The following is a 20,767-nucleotide window of genomic DNA, read 5'->3' as shown; positions in this document are numbered from 1 at the left end:
TGATGATGCTGATAATGTTCTTTCTGAAAATATTAAAGCCTGAAAATATTGAAGCTTACCCTTTTACCTGCCTGGGTGGACCACTTCGCGGGCTGATTTTGAGTTTGTGTTTCACACAAACTCTCTTTGTAACCTTGTTCTTTTTCTATTAAGTACAACTATATTTCAATTATACAATATCAGCCAATGGTCATAGAAACGTATATTCTTTCTCCATTCTCCTCTGTCATTTGTCTTTGATTAAATTTCATTCTGATGTTCTTTCTGAAAATATTGAAGCCTACCCTTTTACCTGCCTGGGTGGACCACTTCGGGGGCCGATTTTGAGTTTGTGTTTCACACAAACTCTCTTTGTAACCTTGTTCTTTTTCTATTAAGTACAACTATATTTCATTTCAACAATATCAGCCAATGGTCATAGAAACGTATATGACTTAGGCTATAACGTTTCAAATACAAAAAAAAACAAAAAAAAAACTAATCAAATAGCTCTACTCAGACACAAAGGTAAAGGCACATTTTTATTTCATCTGCTAGGAGAACTTCTTATAAGTGCTCCTTCTTTTCCAGTGCTATTAGAGCATGGAATGGGTTGCCAGAATCAGCCAAGAAAAACAACGGCTTAGCAGAATCGATTAACTGATTAACATACATGATTAGCTTGACACATAAGTTACGCCTAGCTAGGCCGACATGATGTTCTCTTTTAAGGTAGCGTCTAAATTGTTATTTATAAGATAAGATATTTGAATCTCCTAACGGAAAAATACATTTTAGATAGCCGGACTTTTTTTTTTTTTTTGTTCATGTGTTGTATAGAAATGTAAAATAAAGAGAACACATCTAAACTTAACCTCAGCACTACTTAACTAGAACCAAGGGAAAAAAATTGTCTAGACAGTCGTCTGCAGCTGATGATGGAAAGTGAAAGAAAGGGCGGGGTGGTGGTGGGGGTTAAAGCGTGGGAGATCGACGGTTTGTTCCTGTGCAATCATGCGTTTCAGACGATGCGACAATTTTACTTGAAGTCTCACTGGGCAATAGCTTGCGAATTAGATAAGATCTTGGTGCAAACAATGTAATTTTAGTTGAACATTTTCTGTAAACATATATTAACTCAATGTTCATTTCTTTGTTTACGGTCCAATACTTCAAAGTGATTTCGTCTCTACTAGATCTCCAGTAGTCCAAGCTTCTAGATGTATATACATATTCGAGTATAGTCAAGAAAATATCCATATCTATTAGTATTACGACACGCTATTAAAGTGATTCATTTTATATTCTAGACTCAATAGCTAGACTGAGTGTCAAACATATTGTAGCCTATAATCTAGATTTATAAAGAATATGAGTGATGACAATCTCACGGGACTTCTGGCGACATGGTCTCTTCTAAGAAAGTCAAAGTTTCTCAGTGAGGAGTTTTTAGACTTGAGCGAAAACATCGTCTGCACGATGGTCAGAAGTGAGCAGTTTGTAACATGCCGTGAGTTTATTTCCGGGCTAACTTGTGAGGAGTTCGTGCTGCTTCGAGGGCGTGAGACCTTTCTGAAAGCTTTGATAAGACTTTACTTCAACGAAGGCTTTTACTCAGATGTTATCATGTTGATAAAAGTGAGTAGATTACTCATATAATAATCTGATACTCTTTTATCTAGATCTGTATTATATAAACTTTTTTTTTTGAGAATTAGTTTTAGGCCTATAGGCAAAATCATTTTAGACATTTCAAAACTGATTTGTGTTGCCTTAGATCTAGATCTAGAGAGTAGCACCATTAGTAAATTCACTAAATTTAGAGACAGTTTAGAAGACCATTAGAAGAAGAAACAGTAAAGTCCTAAAGTAGCAATAATGCGAACAACACTGAAATACGATAAAGACAAAAAGATTAATTCGTACAAGTGCTTTGACTGCAAAGAAAATCAATGACTTAGCAGAGTTTAAGTCACTTTGCACGACTAGAGACGTAATTATCTTCTCTTTTGAAGGAACGTCAGCTATTTATAAGATTTGCCTATTTCTCATTTTAGAATGGAACTTTTAAAGAGCCGTGTGAGTTGCTGGAGCTATGGAATAAAAGTCATTACCGTCTGCAGGCTGTGGACACTGGGAAGCAGTTGACAGCAGCCAGGAAATTTCGAATTCGAAAAAGGTGCATCTTTTTATTTGTGATACAACGCTTTCTGGTTTCCACTTTAATTGTTTTTAAATGTCTTTTTAGTCTGTTAACTTAATCCTAGTACGAAGCAGATCTAGATCTCCGAATTACTTTTTCACTATTAACTACCATGACACTAGATTTACAAACTATGGGCCAATTATAATAGGCAATAAATGATTATGATAAAGATGTTCAATAGATTGTCTCCTAAATGAACTATAGTATGATTAGTGCGCTCGAATTTTGTCTGATTTCTATCATTGACACAATGAAGGGAGATAAACAGGTTTCCATGATGTCAACAACCGCACGACAAAAACTATTCCGCTGAGTCAAATCTCAAATAAATCTTCATACTAACTTTGTATCTAAATTACATAGTATCTAGTCTAGTATAGCATTCTGTTATGTTGGCTTAATTTTTTACATTAAAATGTTAATTATATTAGATGTAGTTAATATTATAAGTGGCTTGATAAAAGTTTAATCCACACATTCACTCGTAAACATTTAAATTAAGCTTATATTTAACAGGCCGATACTGTGCACTAATGATTTTACAGCGTGATTAACCAGTAACGTTATTTCAGGCGCGCTAGGAGTCAATGAAATGTATACTATCTGTTCACTATAACCTATATAACTCTACACTATAACAATGTTGTTGTTACATCAGATTCCCCCCACCCAAGTCCATCTGCTTGAACGATGTACATCTCAAGCTTACATCAGTTCAACATCTGTATCGATGGTTTCAACGTCAGGGCAGACATCCCAATCTTAAAGAAATGGATGACCTCTCAGATTCAACGGGACTGTCCAGAAGAAATGTGAGTACCCCGGTAATATTCTAATATTAGTAATGTCGGTATGTCCCTTGTGTAACGGTTGTGTGGTTGTTGTTTTTTTTTTCTTTTATTTTGTCACTATGTTAGCTAATATATATTTTTAAATTAGTTTTTCTGGTTGATTAAAGCTACATTATTTTTCTCTTTTTGCTTTATCACTTATAGAACAAACAAAAAACCAGTGTAATCACTTATATATTTAGTTTATCTAGCTTATTTTGCCCCAAAAGTTGGTTAATATAACATTTATACAAACTTAAACACATGTGACATAATCTAGAGATCTTCACAGAACCGTTCACATGAGAAACCTTTACAGTGTTCAATCTAAAGGAATAAAATATAAACCCAGCGATCAATGAACCAGTAGGTCTTGACACAGAGCAATTAATGAACCAGCAGGTCCTAACACAGAATGATCAATGAACCAACAGGTCCTAACACAGAGCAATTAATGAACCAGTAGGTCCTAACACAGAGCAATTAATGAACCAACAGGTCTTGACACAGAGCAATTAATGAATCAACAGGTCCTAACACAGAGCAATTAATGAACCAGCAGGTCTTGACACACAGCAATTAATGAATCAACAGGTCCTAACACAGAGCGCTCAATGAACCAAGAGGTCCTAACACAGAGCAATTAATGAACCAGCAGGTCTTGACACAGAGCAATTAATGAACCAACAGGTCTTGACACAGAGTAATTAATGAATCAACAGGTCCTAACACAGAGCAATTAATGAACCAGTAGGTCTTGACACAGAACAATTAATGAATCAACAGGTCCTAACACAGAGCGATCAATGAACCAGCAGGTCTTGACACAGCAATTAATGAATCAACAGGTCCTTACACAGAGCGATCAATGAACCAAGAGGTCCTAACACAGAATGATCAATGAACAGGTCCTAACACAGAATGATCAATGAACAGGTCCTAACACAGAATGATCAATGAACCAAGAGGTCCTAACACAGAATGATCAATGAACCAAGAGGTCCTAACACAGAATGATCAATGAACAGGTTCTAACACAGAAGGATCAATGAACCAAGAGGTCCTAACACAGAATGATCAATGAACCAAGAGGTTCTAACACAGAATGATCAATGAACAGGTCCTAACACAGAAGGATCAATGAACCAAGAGGTCCTAACACAGAAGGATCAATGAACCAAGAGGTCCTAACACAGAATGATCAATGAACCAAGAGGTTCTAACACAGAATGATCAATAAACCAAGAGGTCCTAACACAGAAGGATCAATGAACCAAGAGGTCCTAACACAGAATGATCAATGAGCAGGTTCTAACACAGAATGATCAATGAACCAAGAGGTTCTAACACAGAAGGATCAATGAACCAAGAGGTTCTAACACAGAAGGATCAATGAACCAAGAGGTCCTAACACAGAATGATCAATGAACCAAGAGGTCCTAACACAGAATGATCAATGAACCAAGAGGTCCTAACACAGAATGATCAATGAACCAAGAGGTTCTAACACAGAATGATCAATAAACCAAGAGGTCCTAACACAGAAGGATCAATGAACCAAGAGGTTCTAACATAAAATAATCAATGAACCAAGAGGTCCTAACACAGAATGATCAATGAACCAAGAGGTCCTAACACAGAATGATCAATGAACCAAGAGGTCCTAACACAGAATGATCAATGAACCAACAGGTTCTAACACAGAATGATCAATAAACCAAGAGGTCCTAACACAGAAGGATCAATGAACCAAGAGGTTCTAACATAAAATGATCAATGAACCAAGAGGTCCTAACACAGAATGATCAATGAACCAAGAGGTTCTAACACAGAATGATCAATAAACCAAGAGGTCCTAACACAGAAGGATCAATGAACCAAGAGGTTCTAACACAGAATGATCAATGAGCAGGTTCTAACACAGAATGATCAATGAACCAAGAGGTTCTAACACAGAAGGATCAATGAACCAAGAGGTTCTAACACAGAAGGATCAATGAACCAAGAGGTCCTAACACAGAATGATCAATGAACCAAGAGGTCCTAACACAGAATGATCAATGAACCAAGAGGTCCTAACACAGAATGATCAATGAACCAAGAGGTTCTAACACAGAATGATCAATAAACCAAGAGGTCCTAACACAGAAGGATCAATGAACCAAGAGGTTCTAACATAAAATGATCAATGAACCAAGAGGTCCTAACACAGAATGATCAATGAACCAAGAGGTCCTAACACAGAATGATCAATGAACCAAGAGGTTCTAACATAAAATGATCAATGAACCAAGAGGTCCTAACACAGAATGATCAATGAACCAAGAGGTTCTAACACAGAAGGATCAATGAACCAAGAGGTTCTAACACAGAATGATCAATGAACAGGTTCTAACACAGAATGATCAATGAACCAAGAGGTTCTAACACAGAATGATCAATGAACAGGTTCTAACACAGAATGGTCAATGAACCAAGAGGTTCTAACACAGAATGATCAATGAACAGGTCCTAACACAGAATGATCAATGAACCAAGAGGTTCTAACACAGAATGATCAATAAACCAAGAGGTCCTAACACAGAAGGATCAATGAACCAAGAGGTCCTAACACAGAATGATCAATGAACAGGTCCTAACACAGAAGGATCAATGAACCAAGAGGTCCTAACACAGAAGGATCAATGAACCAAGAGGTGCTAACACAGAATGATCAATGAACCAAGAGGTCCTGACACAGAATTATCAATGAACAGGTCCTAACACAGAATGATCAATGAACCAAGAGGTCCTCACACAGAATGATCAATGAACAGGTTCTAACACAGAATGATCAATGAACCAAGAGGTCCTAACACAGAATGATCAATGAACCAAGAGGTCCTAACACAGAATGATCAATGAACAGGTCCTAACACAGAAGGATCAATGAACCAAGAGGTCCTAACACAGAAGGATCAATGAACCAAGAGGTCCTAACACAGAATGATCAATGAACCAAGAGGTTCTAACACAGAATGATCAATAAACCAAGAGGTCCTAACACAGAAGGATCAATGAACCAAGAGGTCCTAACACAGAATGATCAATGAGCAGGTTCTAACACAGAATGATCAATGAACCAAGAGGTTCTAACACAGAAGGATCAATGAACCAAGAGGTCCTAACACAGAATGATCAATGAACCAAGAGGTCCTAACACAGAATGATCAATGAACCAAGAGGTCCTAACACAGAATGATCAATGAACCAAGAGGTTCTAACACAGAATGATCAATAAACCAAGAGGTCCTAACACAGAAGGATCAATGAACCAAGAGGTCCTAACACAGAATGATCAATGAGCAGGTTCTAACACAGAATGATCAATGAACCAAGAGGTTCTAACACAGAAGGATCAATGAACCAAGAGGTTCTAACACAGAAGGATCAATGAACCAAGAGGTCCTAACACAGAATGATCAATGAACCAAGAGGTCCTAACACAGAATGATCAATGAACCAAGAGGTCCTAACACAGAATGATCAATGAACCAAGAGGTTCTAACACAGAATGATCAATAAACCAAGAGGTCCTAACACAGAAGGATCAATGAACCAAGAGGTTCTAACATAAAATAATCAATGAACCAAGAGGTCCTAACACAGAATGATCAATGAACCAAGAGGTCCTAACACAGAATGATCAATGAACCAAGAGGTCCTAACACAGAATGATCAATGAACCAACAGGTTCTAACACAGAATGATCAATAAACCAAGAGGTCCTAACACAGAAGGATCAATGAACCAAGAGGTTCTAACATAAAATGATCAATGAACCAAGAGGTCCTAACACAGAATGATCAATGAACCAAGAGGTTCTAACACAGAATGATCAATAAACCAAGAGGTCCTAACACAGAATGATCAATGAACCAAGAGGTTCTAACATAAAATGATCAATGAACCAAGAGGTCCTAACACAGAATGATCAATGAACCAAGAGGTCCTAACACAGAATGATCAATGAACCAAGAGGTTCTAACATAAAATGATCAATGAACCAAGAGGTCCTAACACAGAATGATCAATGAACCAAGAGGTTCTAACACAGAAGGATCAATGAACCAAGAGGTTCTAACACAGAATGATCAATGAACAGGTTCTAACACAGAATGATCAATGAACCAAGAGGTTCTAACACAGAATGATCAATGAACAGGTTCTAACACAGAATGGTCAATGAACCAAGAGGTTCTAACACAGAATGATCAATGAACAGGTCCTAACACAGAATGATCAATGAACCAAGAGGTTCTAACACAGAATGATCAATAAACCAAGAGGTCCTAACACAGAAGGATCAATGAACCAAGAGGTCCTAACACAGAATGATCAATGAACAGGTCCTAACACAGAAGGATCAATGAACCAAGAGGTCCTAACACAGAAGGATCAATGAACCAAGAGGTGCTAACACAGAATGATCAATGAACCAAGAGGTCCTGACACAGAATTATCAATGAACAGGTCCTAACACAGAATGATCAATGAACCAAGAGGTCCTCACACAGAATGATCAATGAACAGGTTCTAACACAGAATGATCAATGAACCAAGAGGTCCTGACACAGAATGATCAATGAACAGGTTCTAACACAGAAGTATCAATGAACCAAGAGGTCCTAACACAGAATGATCAATAAACCAAGAGGTCCTAACACAGAAGGATCAATGAACCAAGAGGTCCTAACACAGAAGGATCAATGAACCAAGAGGTGCTAACACAGAATGATCAATGAACCAAGAGGTCCTGACACAGAATGATCAATGAACAGGTTCTAACACAGAATGATCAATGAACCAAGAGGTCCTGACACAGAATGATCAATGAACAGGTTCTAACACAGAATGATCAATGAACCAACAGGTCCTGACACAGAGAGATTAATGAACCAACAGGTCCTGACACAGAGAGATTAATGAACCAACAGGTCCTGACACAGAGAGATGTATTAAAGAGAACATCACAGTATCCCATCCACTCCTTTCTCAATTCAGCAACATTCTTTTTACAATGCACAACTTGAATAAAGTCCCTTTGTGTAAAACCAACTTTAAATGTGTGCACAGTTTCGATTGTTATGTATCTAAGCTCTTATTTCTACCACAATCAATTCATCACAATCTTGTTAAATACTGAATTCTTGTATATTCTTGTATATTGTTTGTCAAGAGGAGCATTTAAGTCTCAACAGTGAACGTGTATAAAAAAATTTATTAGCAGATATATATTTTTTATCTAGGAAAGAGCTAGTGAAGTCTACATTTTTTATACAACAATAAAAAAAAACAATTTGTGTGGTTTCTTCCAAATATATTTCTTCGTGTGTGTCTGTGAGGGGAAGGACTAAAGTTGGGGATTGTATATTGGCTCATCCACACATTATAAACTCACTCATCAAAGTATATTATTGGGTTAATCATAACTCTAGAATGCAACACAAAGTTTTATTTCACCACACCAAATAGCTGGACCCTGCTGGTTTGAGAATAGCCAAGTACCAATTTAACCATTTTTTTTTTTCTTTTTTAAGAAATATGCTCTACATATCTATTACTGCATTTTTGTATCTATATTTATTTCTTCTGCAGGTGCAGGCATGGATAAGAATATTCAGAAAACTTCACAAAAACATTAATAAGAAAAATCAATTTAAACTCAGGAAGTCCCAAATTTATCTTTACAGCACCAATGGTAACCCAGTGATCATAGCACAAGCAGATCCCCACACAGGAACAGGAATTAAAGAAAACAACGAAGAATCTAACCCATTTATTGCTTTAAACTTCAGCAGCAGTTTTTCAATGCCTGAGGACAATGTTAAATGTTCCAGAGGTCACCTTCCATTGAAATATTATGATCATGATCTAGTCAAATTGCCTAGTCAGACCAAACCACAAAATCATTTAGAAACTATTGGAGATAATGAGAAAGAATGTTATGTTCAAGATCTGATTCAGGAGAAAGTAACTCTTCACTATTTCTCAGCAGATGTGACAAACTCATGGCAACCTTCCAGAATTCAATTTCTTTTCGATATTTGCAAGCAAGAAATGTTTAATAAAAGAAAAGAAACATTTCAGCAAGAGAACCAGTTAGTCAGAAGTGAATTCAATTGTCCTTTTCCTCCAAATGTTTCGCTTAATCCAGTTATGAGGACACTATTTGGTCAGTCTTCATCAGAAAACTTTAATCAGAAATAATTTGAAGTGAAAAGTGAAACCGGAAACATTGGAAACCTGCCCATTCTAGTTTCAAAAACTACATTGTCTAATGCTGTTCTTACTGGTTCTGTTTCTAAGATTATAATTGCTTTGAGTTTTCAAAGGTGAACAGGTCATCATTTTTTTATTCATTGTTTCTTTGCAAAAAAATTGTAATATCAATTTGTTTTCTCTTTGATTTTTTAAAATAGCTAAAAGTATAAATATTAAGTAACAAAAATATTGTTAACTTAAAGAATTATTAGTTAAATGTTTTTACAGCGAAACAAAAAAAAAAACAATTTTTTTATCTGCTTTTCATTGGCAAGAAAACCTTATTAAGTAAAACAATAATAATTTTGTTTAAATTTATTTTTGGTCTGAATCTAAATGTTATGTTATACTTCCCTTGAAGCTCTTTGTATAAGTCATGTACATTAATTTATTAATAATTATGTTTTAATAGTTTAAAATAGTTCAAACATTCCACTATATAGTTTTATTTTTTGTTTAGTTAAGTAAAGTTATCTTTTGATCAACTTGTGTAAGCACACAACCTCCAAACATTTTTAATTTTATTTAAACACAGAAAAATAGATTTGAACATCCTATGTATTAGGTATACAAAATTATAATCTTTTTTGTTCAATTCATGTTTTTATTTATTTATTGTTTGTTGATTTCAAGTGATAAAAATTATATCAGTATTAATTTAAGTTTTAGTTGTTTATAAATAATGTATTTTCAGATTAGTCATCAATAAAATGTAACATTTATGTCAATCTGAACACAAAAACATTTTGTAACTCAATTTTATTATTATTTTGTGTGTGTGTGTATTGCGTTCAACACAGATGGAAGAAAATATTTGGTGACTGCTTAGGAATCTAATAAGAAAAGTTGTAGATTGGCTACTAAATAGAAATAAAACATTATGTGCACCTATCTACAACCCACTGAAGAGAATTCTAAAGCATTAAAAAAAATTGATGTATATAAAAATTTTGTCAGCCATTATCACTTTCTAAAAATCAATACAAATTGTGTGATCACTGTGAATCAGAGAACAAATTTGATACTATATAAATAATAAAATTGAAAAAAAAAAAAGGCTACTACAAACGGTGACCAGACACCTCATCATACGAGACATTTCATCATTATAGCAATTCACCATTTAGGGTTAGGGTTAACTTGCTCAGTATGTTAATTACTTAATTACACCTACATGTACTTATTGCGGTGATGAAATGTTGCAATGATGAAATGTCTTGTAGAATGAGATGTCAGGGAACCATTACAAACATTTCGTCTAGAAAAAAGGGATGTGTTGCCAAGAGCCTATGTACACTTGAACTTTGAACCATTCAATGGGGCCCAAGATTCGACACCCGACTCAAGCAGAGTTGTATTTACTGAACCCCGAAAGGCAGCACGGATAACTTTCTTCCAAATACCCCTCCCCAACCCACTTTTCCACAAATGAGATTGAAACATAGCTGCTCTGAGCATGCTATATGCATAGAAGTTGTGATATATTAAAGCTATTCAGAAAATAATATTTTTTTATGATGGCATGAAACTATGGCAATATGGGGTAACATGCTCATACAGTCCTGTTCAAAGACAAAAAGATTTTCCAAGCAACTAAGTTGTTACACATCAAATGGTGTGTAGTCATTCTTAAGTTGACCAGATTGTATTGGTATTGTACTAGATTTGTCTATTTAACATCAAAATTAGTAAAATTACATCAAATACTAAATCATAAACAAGAAATCTATATACTTGATGGTAAAATTACATCAAATACTAAATCATAAACAAGAAATCTAAATTTATTTTAGAAAATTAAAAAACAATCCCTACTTGATGTTCAAATAATATGGTCAACTAACATCCCCATTTTATTTGTAACTGAAAACAAAAATTGGCCACAATATTCAACTTATTGTTGAGATGCTGTATCAACTGAGCTAACCAGCCATACTGCTAAAAGTGAAATTTGAGCTAGAAATAAATTATTTAATTTTTTAATTTGAATTTCTTTTTCCACCCATGAGGAAAGTGTGAGATTAAATTAGGAAATGGAATTTAAGATAAGAATAAAATACTTTTAAAATATCTTTATCCTTAAGCTACCTGAACATTATAAGATAAGATACACAGAGGATGAAATGTTCAGCCTTATTACTGGCAAGTTCTTGAATGTTCTTGATTGACAATAAAGCTAGGGATCAACAAACACTTTGAGAATACTTGATGTCAGGTGATGTCATGAAGCTGAGGACAGTTTTTCTAGAAACTTGTAATAAGCCCACTTGATGTCAAAGTCCATGTCATACCAATAGTTCACTGGAAATAACAAACAAAATTAATCATAAGACTAAGCTCTCAAAACCCAAAAATATGTTTAAAAATATTAAGGTGATGTTTGTTTGTTTCACATGTTTTGAATGTTCCTTCGGAATAGTCCAAACCTACTGCTGGAGGGTTTAGGAAAGTGGCAGGCTGGATTCAAACCCTGGATAATGGATATGACAGTCCAGAGCACATACCACAAAACCAGACAATAAATCAGTAGGCCTCATTGTGAAGGGAACATCTTAAAATGTTACTTATTAAATTTACTTTAAGAGGGTTGAGTGCTGATTTTTGGTAATGAAGTAAAGAGTAGAACCAATAGCACCAAAAAGACAAGCAAAAAAAAAAAACTGGATGACGACCAATATACTCTTCGTCAACTCCATTACAGAGACAATCAGATATCAGATTGTGATTTTGATATTTTGAGTTTTTGGCATATCTGCACAATTAACCCTCATTGATTACTTCCCCTTTATAGCTCAGGATCTAAATGTTATACAGCTAAGTTTCAGATTGCGGTCTACTGTGGATGTGGGAGAGGAGAATCAAACGTCACTGTCAAACATATAAGGTGAAGCGTGTGTCGTAGATGCATTGAAGATGAATGGAATCAAACTTGGTGTATAGTTTTGATATCACTAGCATAGTCTTCTAAGATCTTTCACCCAATGACAAAACCAAGTAGAGCCCTTATACAAGTTTCACCTTAAATTTAACAAAAACTGGGGTATTAGTCTTCATCCTCAGCAATAAAACAATCGGTAAAGTCCAATACTACTGAATAAGTAACTATAATATGTTACTCTAAAAACACACAGATTTAGCTCTCAAAACGCCCGATGATAACTAGATTATTTAGCAATTTATTTTCTTCTATTGATCAATTTCCAAGTCATGTCACAACTGCAGTATGTCATTACATTGTATGCCTAAAAATAATTAAAAAATAAATATGGTTTATGTGCCACCCATCTAAATCTATAGCTTCCTATGTCCTAACATGTGTATAGAGATTAATTGAAATATATATATTTAAAACTTTGTAAAAGCTAAAGCTTATTAAAATAATATTAATAAAAAGTTGACTGCAGTGTATCCTCAACTTAAGTGATCATGTGATGAGTCAATAAAAATTTAATTATTGTGAAACACAAATACATGAATTCTGCAAGGAAATCCTACCAACACTGAACTTTATTTGTACCTGCAATACAGCCATGAGATTGCTGAACATGGTGGAACCACAGAGATGGCAAATACAGAGTTTCTCCTGCCTTCACTGACACAGTTAATGGCCGTGCCTGTGCATACTGAGGGTACTTTTTCAAGTCTGGTCTTAATGGGTCAATGGCTATCCACTGGACCTGAAACAAATTGTAGGATAAACAATCAAATTTTGAATTATTAGAGTATTGTTAAACATACTGTGACAAAATATATGACCAAAACTACCAGTACAAAAAAGCTAGCTTTGTGTAATTTGAGAGGGTGTCACCTATGTGACACATTTTTTTGTCACGCCCATTAAGCATTTTCAATTCCCATTATAAAGTAGTTAGACACTAGAAATTCAGCTAATTGTCTCTCACAATGAGCCAGGCACAAGGTAAAAATGTGACTAACTGACATTGTGATGTTTGTACTGACTTGTCTGGAAGTCAAACTTTAAGTGGAAATCATGACCATGACTAAACCCTCCTCCAACATGTAACACATGGTCAAGGTTTATATACATTGGAGTTTTTGGCATACAATGTGGCATATATAGTGGAATCAAGAGAAGAGAGACATTTCCCTGACCCATACAACCTATGCTACTATTCTGTTTTTTATTCTAAACTGACTTCGTTTATGAAATTTGCTTTATAGATGTAAATAACTTGTAGAAATGAGGACACTCTGAATATCTTAGAAAACAATACACCTCTAGGATGGCTGCCTGGTCAGTACTAGCTGGGACCTCCCTAGAGAGCACAGGGACACAAGAATGGAAGAGAGGGAGGGATATTTTATCAAATGATGGGTATCACACTGTAAGGACCTTAAGAATAAAGAAGAATGGAGGTAAACAGCATGCCAAAAGTGACAGGCAGCAGTTATGAAGTCAGATTAATCTGACTAATAGTAATGCTCTTTCTCATGAATGTTTTAATTTTTTAAATTATAAGTATGATTAACTCAAAACATTTTGTGAGCTACCTAAATTAAAATAATTGCAATCAAATTTAAGTGAAACAATTACAAAATGATTACCTTGTGATCTTCATGGCAATCCTCAATGTCAACAATCTCAAAATGGCCTTCAGTTGTCTCTCTGTAAACAGCAGATGAGCAGCTCTCTGTAAGTACAAAATAGTGGAAACTAAGTCTATATTTTAATAACTACATTCCTATATCTTGATGTCTACATTCCTATAACTTGGTATCTATCTTTCTATAACTTGATATCTACATGCCTATAACTCAGTGATGCACAAACTACAGCCTCTTCTGACACATGTGTTTGCTATCCATCCTCTTGAAACTCAAACCTATGGTGCACTATGAAGCCACTGAGGCTCAGTTACACTGAACTAAACAATTTTTGCCCATGACAGAAACTTATGTAGTGCATCAGGATGAAAAAGGTTGGGCACTTCTGCAACAACATGATGTGCACTTTAATATAATTTGAACTTTGGGATAGCATGATATCTAGGGTTATTTAATATTCTGACTTGAAGACAAGCTTATTATTATTATTATAACCAAAGAACTAAATGAAAAAAGATGCTTGACACATGTTTGTTTTACATGTTTCAGATGTTCCTTCAGAGTAGAAGATAATCTACTTCTGCAGATGGGGGATGGCAGTTGGCAAGGTATAAACCTGAGACCATTGAAACATCTGAACAACAACAGTCCAGAGCGCATAACACACACCCAGGCAGCCATCCTATCTATAAACCCAGACATGATATAAAGACCACAAAAGCAGCAGACCATAATGACTTGATTCCAAAGTAAAATATTCTTTTTGTATCAACTCAGCATAGAAAAACAGGACACGGAAACATTTCTTCCTCCTACCCACAGTTCAAATAAATTTCAGGCCCAAAGTACACTTAAGACTAAGAATTGAGAAAGAAACTTTACAATTTATCTTACCATAAGGTATGAAAGGGAGATCAGTAGGTGCTAGAAGAGTGAAAATTTTCTCCCCTGACAGCACACAGTACAGGTTCTCATAATGATCTCTGTGCACTGGATAAAGACAACTTGATAAAAATATAAAGAAAAACTCACTAAAAAGATAACATCTTTTCTTACCAAACATTATCAATACTATGCAATATATAATTAATAAGCAAAAAATAATTACTGTACAAATATAAATAAACATGATGAATTATTTTTATATTCACTTCAATTTGACAATACTTGCATAATTGTACTTAAATAATTATTGATTTCTTATGTGCAAATAAAGTATATATTATAAAATTTATTTTTGGCACCTTGTTCTCTTTTAAAGCAACATTTGTAATCTATAATCTTTACTTTATGGCTTTTACTTCAAACTAAATAGTTTTGAAACAAATGAAAGGTTTACTTGAAGTAACTGCATTTCTATCTCCCATCCAAAAGTTAACTGCGTCTGGCTTGGCTCCTGGAATAACAACAAAAAAATTAATGTAAGTAATTTTGAAGGTTTAAATAAACATTTTTGATAATGCAACTAAAGAGAAAAAGTATTTTTTTAATTTGTATAGAGGATTTCTGGTTATTTACATTTCTGTAGCGCTCAGTAAAACAAAACAAAAAAAAGCCAACAAAATATTACTTAGGTTCTATATCAGTTGTTTTTTTCTCTTACCTGATGAAGCAGCCAAATCGTCTTATAAGAAATCATTAAAAAAACTCTTTCAAATTTATTAAGCCGCTAATTTATAAAAATCTGAACTATGAATTTAAAAAAAAAAATAAATTGAAAATACATTCTTAAAAAAAAAGATCTAGTCAATAGACAAAGTAAGCTCAAAGATTTGAGCTACTTATATAAATGAAGTATCTTTTTAGACAATATATCCAATAACTATCATGTCAAACACTTTCATTTTTTTAAATTTAAATGTTTGAACCTGTCAATTAAGGTTTTCATCATGATCCATGAATAAAATTATAAATGGCCATCAAGAGTTTAAAGGTTGAGAACTGCTGACATAAAAATTTTTTACTACCAAAGGCCTGACTTCCCCAGTCAATATGAGAGTCCACATCCTTCATCAGCTCAGCAAACTCATCATGTAGGTTGGAGTTCTGTTTTTGTATATAGAAAACACCAGAGGGCTTGTTGGTCTGGTCTGTGTTAAACAAAATGTCAAGGAACTGTGACATCTCCATCCTCCTCTCCTCCGGCATGACAAACTTTCCATCACTGATGGCATCTGCGTACCCATTAGGCGTGACTGCAACCGTCACTTGTGTTTGACCAATCTTTTCCCTAAGTAGATAAGAAAAATATATAATAAAATTATGTTTCTTTACATTTTACATTTTTCAATTACAATAGTTTTTCGGTTAAGTATTATAAGTACACATATCAATACAAAACATCATAAGCCTTTGATTGAAAATTACATAGAAAATTACTTAGTAACTTTATTTCACAAGCTTTTACGATCATATAGTTTAGCTAAAATTTTTAGCACTAAATGAAAAAAAAAATCCAACAAAATATTGTGGAGGTTTGTTTTTGTTTTTTTTAGCTGTATAATCCAATTCAGTTCAATTCATCCGTATGAGGACTGTCTACACAGTGTGAAAAAAACAAACAAACTCAAATGAATTGAAGTCTTCAGAACTAAAAAGGCCTTCTTTCAAGAGAGAGAGAGAGCACAAGAAATAGTAGGAATAAAAGACAGGTGACTTCACACAGGATAGAGAGAGTCAGCAGATGATGCCCCAAAACATAAGATGAAAGATATATGTAAAACTTTCACAAGACTTAATTTTATCAATACACTACTAAAGTTGTAGACCCCCACACACACACACATCAGTTACAATTCTGCCTGGCAGTGTAGTTCCAGATGATAAGAAACCTGACTGCTGCCCCCCACCCCCATCCCCTAACATCCTGAAAGAGTTTTTAGACTTTCAGTTCTGAACAAAAAACATCACCAAAAGTTAGAAATGAAATGCAATAAAATATTATGAATTCAATTTTTTTTTAAAAGCCAAGCCTTTAAGAAATGTTCTTTTAATCACTGTAGGTCTTATATTTGCACATTACACACTCCACACATCAACTGCTTCCCAGCACTTATTACAGAGATAGGAAATGTTATTAAGTCTAATAAGCAGAAGGGTTTTTTTTTTTTTTATAACCCAGAAATGTCATCTTAATATCTTCTTTTTTTTTTTAATTAGGATTCTTCTTATAGTAAATTATTCTATTATCATTACCTAAAATATTTCTCTGACCAATTGTTTAAAGCAGGCCAATGATTGAAAACATTTTTGATAAGAACCGGCCTATTCTGTGAAACATATTTTCTGTAAAATGTCAAGGGATCAGGTGGTTCATCCAGTACTTCTACTGATGGATACAATTCTAAAAAAAAAAAAAGAAAGAAATCCAATGAAAAATTAAAGCATTGTGAAAATGAATGCAATGAAATATGTCCTGAAATGATTATCATAAATCTAAACAGATAAAAACTGAACTAAAACATTTCAATACAACTGTACTCTCTCCAATATTTTCCTGCATTCTGAGCCTTAAAAAATGCATTTAACTGACATCTACAATTCATTATACTTCTTCAAGTTGAAAAAAAGTGAAGGTCAAATAAAATTAAACTTAAAAGGGGGTAGGATAGGCCGAAAACTAAAGTGCTCAGAAAATATGAAGCATTTGTAGTGTCTCTAAGTTTAGTGATTTTACTAATGGTGTTACTCTAATCAAATTGGAATATTCATTTATTATAAATCTCACTGCTCTATTTTGTATTTGTTCTAGTTTCTTTATATTTTCTTTAGTTGAGGGATCCCAAACAGAGGATGCATCTTCTAATATTGGCAAAACTAAAGTTAAATAGCATTTTAGTTTTATGTTCTTGTTTGATTTGTAAAAGTTTTTTTTTATAAGCCCTAATGTTTTGCTTGATTGAATCAATCAATCATCAATATGGAGATTCCATGATAACTTTTCATTTATTTGTACAAGTAGATATTATGAATTTTTAGTCTATGTGACTGGTTTACCATGAATAAAGTAGTTTTTGTTTGTTTTATATTTTTTCTTACTCTTAACAACTGACATTTTTCTGGGTGGAAAGACATACTCCAATTTGATTACCATTTCTGTAATTCTTCTAATTCTTTTTGTAAAATGTTGGTACTTGAGGTACACCTGAGTTTACTAGTATTGGTGTTGATTTGAAGCCATTTATTACTACAGTTTGTTCTCTTCCTATTACAAAATCCTGAATTCATTGACGTAATGAACCATTAATTAATATTAGTTTTTTTAAGCAGGTTATGGTGGTGAACTTTGTTGAATGCCTTAGAAAAGTCTAATAAAATCTTATATTTGCTCACTATTGTCTAATCCCTTTGAAAAATTATCAATAAATCCTATTAGTTGAGTTTCATATAACTATTTCCTAAAGGGAGTGAGGAAATTATGTTTATCTAAGTGATTTATGATGTTGCTACATAATATCTGTTCTGGTATTTTACATGTGATGCTGGTAAGTGATACTGGTCTGTAGTTACCCGGATCAGATTTTTCTCCTTTTTTTTTTAATAGGGGAGTGACATTAGCTTCTTTTCAGTCTCTAGGTACTATGCCCTGATTTAGTGATGCCTAAAAATATATTGAGCAATGGTGCTAGATCGTGGCTTAGATCTATCTGGAATACCATCAGGCCCAGAAATTTATTTGGTTTTATGCTGGCCAATAGTTTTTGAATCCTTTTTTCTTGTACATGTCTATTTCCTATGTTTTCTTCTTGGTTTAAATTTATTAATGTCTTTGTCTGCTGGAGCTGAGAATGCTGATGTAAAATATTTGTTAAGAATGTTAGCTGTAATTTCATTATCAGTGTTAAGTTTTCTTCACTTTTTAATGGGGATACTCATGTTGTTTCCATTTTTTTTTAGATTTAATGTATGACCAAAAGATTTTATTTTTGTCTTCAGATATTACTTTATGTATTTGTTCTGCAGCTGTCTGTTAACTTTTTGGGTTAGGTGTTTGATTTTAAGGTACTTTTTATGGACTTTTTTCTGCCTTAGTTTCTTTAAATTTTTAAAATAGTTTTCTTTCTGTTTGCAAAGTTTCTTTAATTTATTAATTAAACCAGCATTTATTTATTTTGTTTGATATGTATTTAGTTGGTATTTGATTTTCTATAATGTTTTTAAGATAGTCTGTAAATGTAACCTATTATTAGGGATGTTGAGGTGGTGTTAATTTTACAAAATGTTGCTTCTATATTTGTTTAGTTTTGTAAAGTAATTTCTTCTGCTAGTAATGTTTTTAATGGATAAAATAACTCATCCATGGTTATCTGTACTATCTTTCCTAAAAATTTCACAATTGCTATTGAAAATTTCTGCATTATAAATTTCAGTGTGTAGCCAAGTTTCTGTTCCTGCAATTAAGTCTGGTTTCTCTCTTTCTAATAAGATTTCTTATTCTGTTGATAGGTTCTTATAACTTTGAAAGGTACCTTGGTATTAGTGCTTCAGTAGGTTTATTTGATGAGGGTATTGTATTAGTATTAATAGATTTAACAGGAGTGGATCTGGCTAGAGGTTGTGAGCTTGATATGAGATGGTGATTTTTTTTTTTTGGGTTAGAAGTGTCTGCATCAAAGGAATCAAACAGTCTTGATGTAAATTGAGGTAACCCACATGGTTCACACTGCTACGATGCATCTTTGTTGCCTAATGCATAATAAAAAGGTGTATTCCTAGTACTATGGAGACACAATGCATAGTACCATTCACCATGACCTATAATACTTGTTATTTATACTTGTTAGACTACAATGTCTCTTCCTTTTGGTGAAATGTCAAAACATTATTTCTAGATCTAGTCTTAGTCTGGTGATCATGAATCGTACAACCCTGAGGAAAAATCAGGAGCTGGTGACCCTTAAGCAGATTGTTGCACACTGTGCTACAGCCTGGCAGAGAGGGGGGAACTGCTGTGTGGATGACATCGTTCAGACCATAGACAATGCCCAGGCTTTCATCTCGCTTACTCAAAGCCCAAATCCAAAACTGGAGAGGACACTCAAGCTTTGTCTTTGGCGTCTGCCAAACACGGGAAATGGCAGTTACCGGTTATAAGCTCAAATGCTCAATTGATGTAGTGCAGAGCGCCAGGGGCCACTTTCGCCAGTGGGAGGCATCCTAGGATCCCAATGGACAGCTACCGCCCGCCTTAAGCTGGGCAGCCCCCAGTCACTAAGGTGCTGTCCCGTCATCCTCGTTTGGGTACACGAGGATAGAACAAAATCTGAAAAGCAGGCACAAAGCCAATGTACCAGTCGACACATAGATCTATATATTAGTATATATATATATATATATATATATATATATATATATATATATATATATATATATATTATAAATATTATATTATTTATTATTATAATTATATGACTGTCACTATCAGTAACTAGTATCACTTATAAATGATTATGATGTGATATAGACATATAGATCTATATATTATATATATATATATAATTATAATATTAATATATAATATTATATATAGACTAATTATAGTCTATAACTATAATCTATAGTCACTATCTAAGTATTCTAAGTATAATCTATAATCATAATAATGAATGATAATGAGTCATGACTCGAATCTAGAATCTAGACTCCTAGGGATAGAATTTATGATTGAAATATTCATTATTCTTATTCAAAACCTTTCATTTCTGAAGACAGTAAAAGAAATGTTTCATCCAAAGCTACTCTGCTTATCTCTGTCTCTGACATTCTCATGATTCTGCAACTAAACATCTAATCTATTATAGTATTATACTTATAGACATCTTTTGCAAACAGATTGATTCGTTAATAAACGTTTTCTATGCTAACCCATGGAACTAGCCATGGA

At 33.9% G+C, this 20,767-nt stretch overlaps 2 protein-coding genes across 2 annotated transcripts; one reads left to right on the top strand and one right to left on the bottom strand.

Annotated features, from left to right (window-relative positions):
- Positions 1-999: 999 nt before the first annotated feature.
- On the top strand, positions 1,000-9,567 carry LOC106060933 (homeobox protein SIX2-like). The gene is made up of 4 exons (XM_013218967.2): positions 1,000-1,617; positions 2,037-2,158; positions 2,844-2,997; positions 8,653-9,567. The coding sequence occupies exons 1-4, from the start codon at positions 1,351-1,353 to the stop codon at positions 9,262-9,264; spliced, it is 1,155 nt and encodes a 384-aa protein (XP_013074421.2). The 5' UTR covers positions 1,000-1,350; the 3' UTR covers positions 9,265-9,567.
- A 493-nt stretch (positions 9,568-10,060) lies between these two features.
- On the bottom strand, positions 10,061-20,747 carry LOC106060932 (bifunctional peptidase and (3S)-lysyl hydroxylase Jmjd7-like). Its single transcript, XM_013218966.2, has 8 exons — positions 20,577-20,747; positions 17,080-17,227; positions 15,852-16,114; positions 15,224-15,280; positions 14,779-14,874; positions 13,885-13,970; positions 12,836-12,995; positions 10,061-11,619 (listed from the first exon to the last, which is right to left on the bottom strand). Exons 1-8 carry the CDS (start codon positions 20,668-20,670, stop codon positions 11,540-11,542), a joined length of 984 nt encoding a protein of 327 aa, XP_013074420.2. The 5' UTR covers positions 20,671-20,747; the 3' UTR covers positions 10,061-11,539.
- Positions 20,748-20,767: the final 20 nt, after the last annotated feature.

This window comes from Biomphalaria glabrata, chromosome 10 (genome assembly GCF_947242115.1).
Source record: "Biomphalaria glabrata chromosome 10, xgBioGlab47.1, whole genome shotgun sequence".
NCBI classification, from domain to species: Eukaryota; Metazoa; Mollusca; class Gastropoda; family Planorbidae; genus Biomphalaria; species Biomphalaria glabrata.
This window is presented reverse-complemented; position numbering and strand designations above follow the sequence as displayed.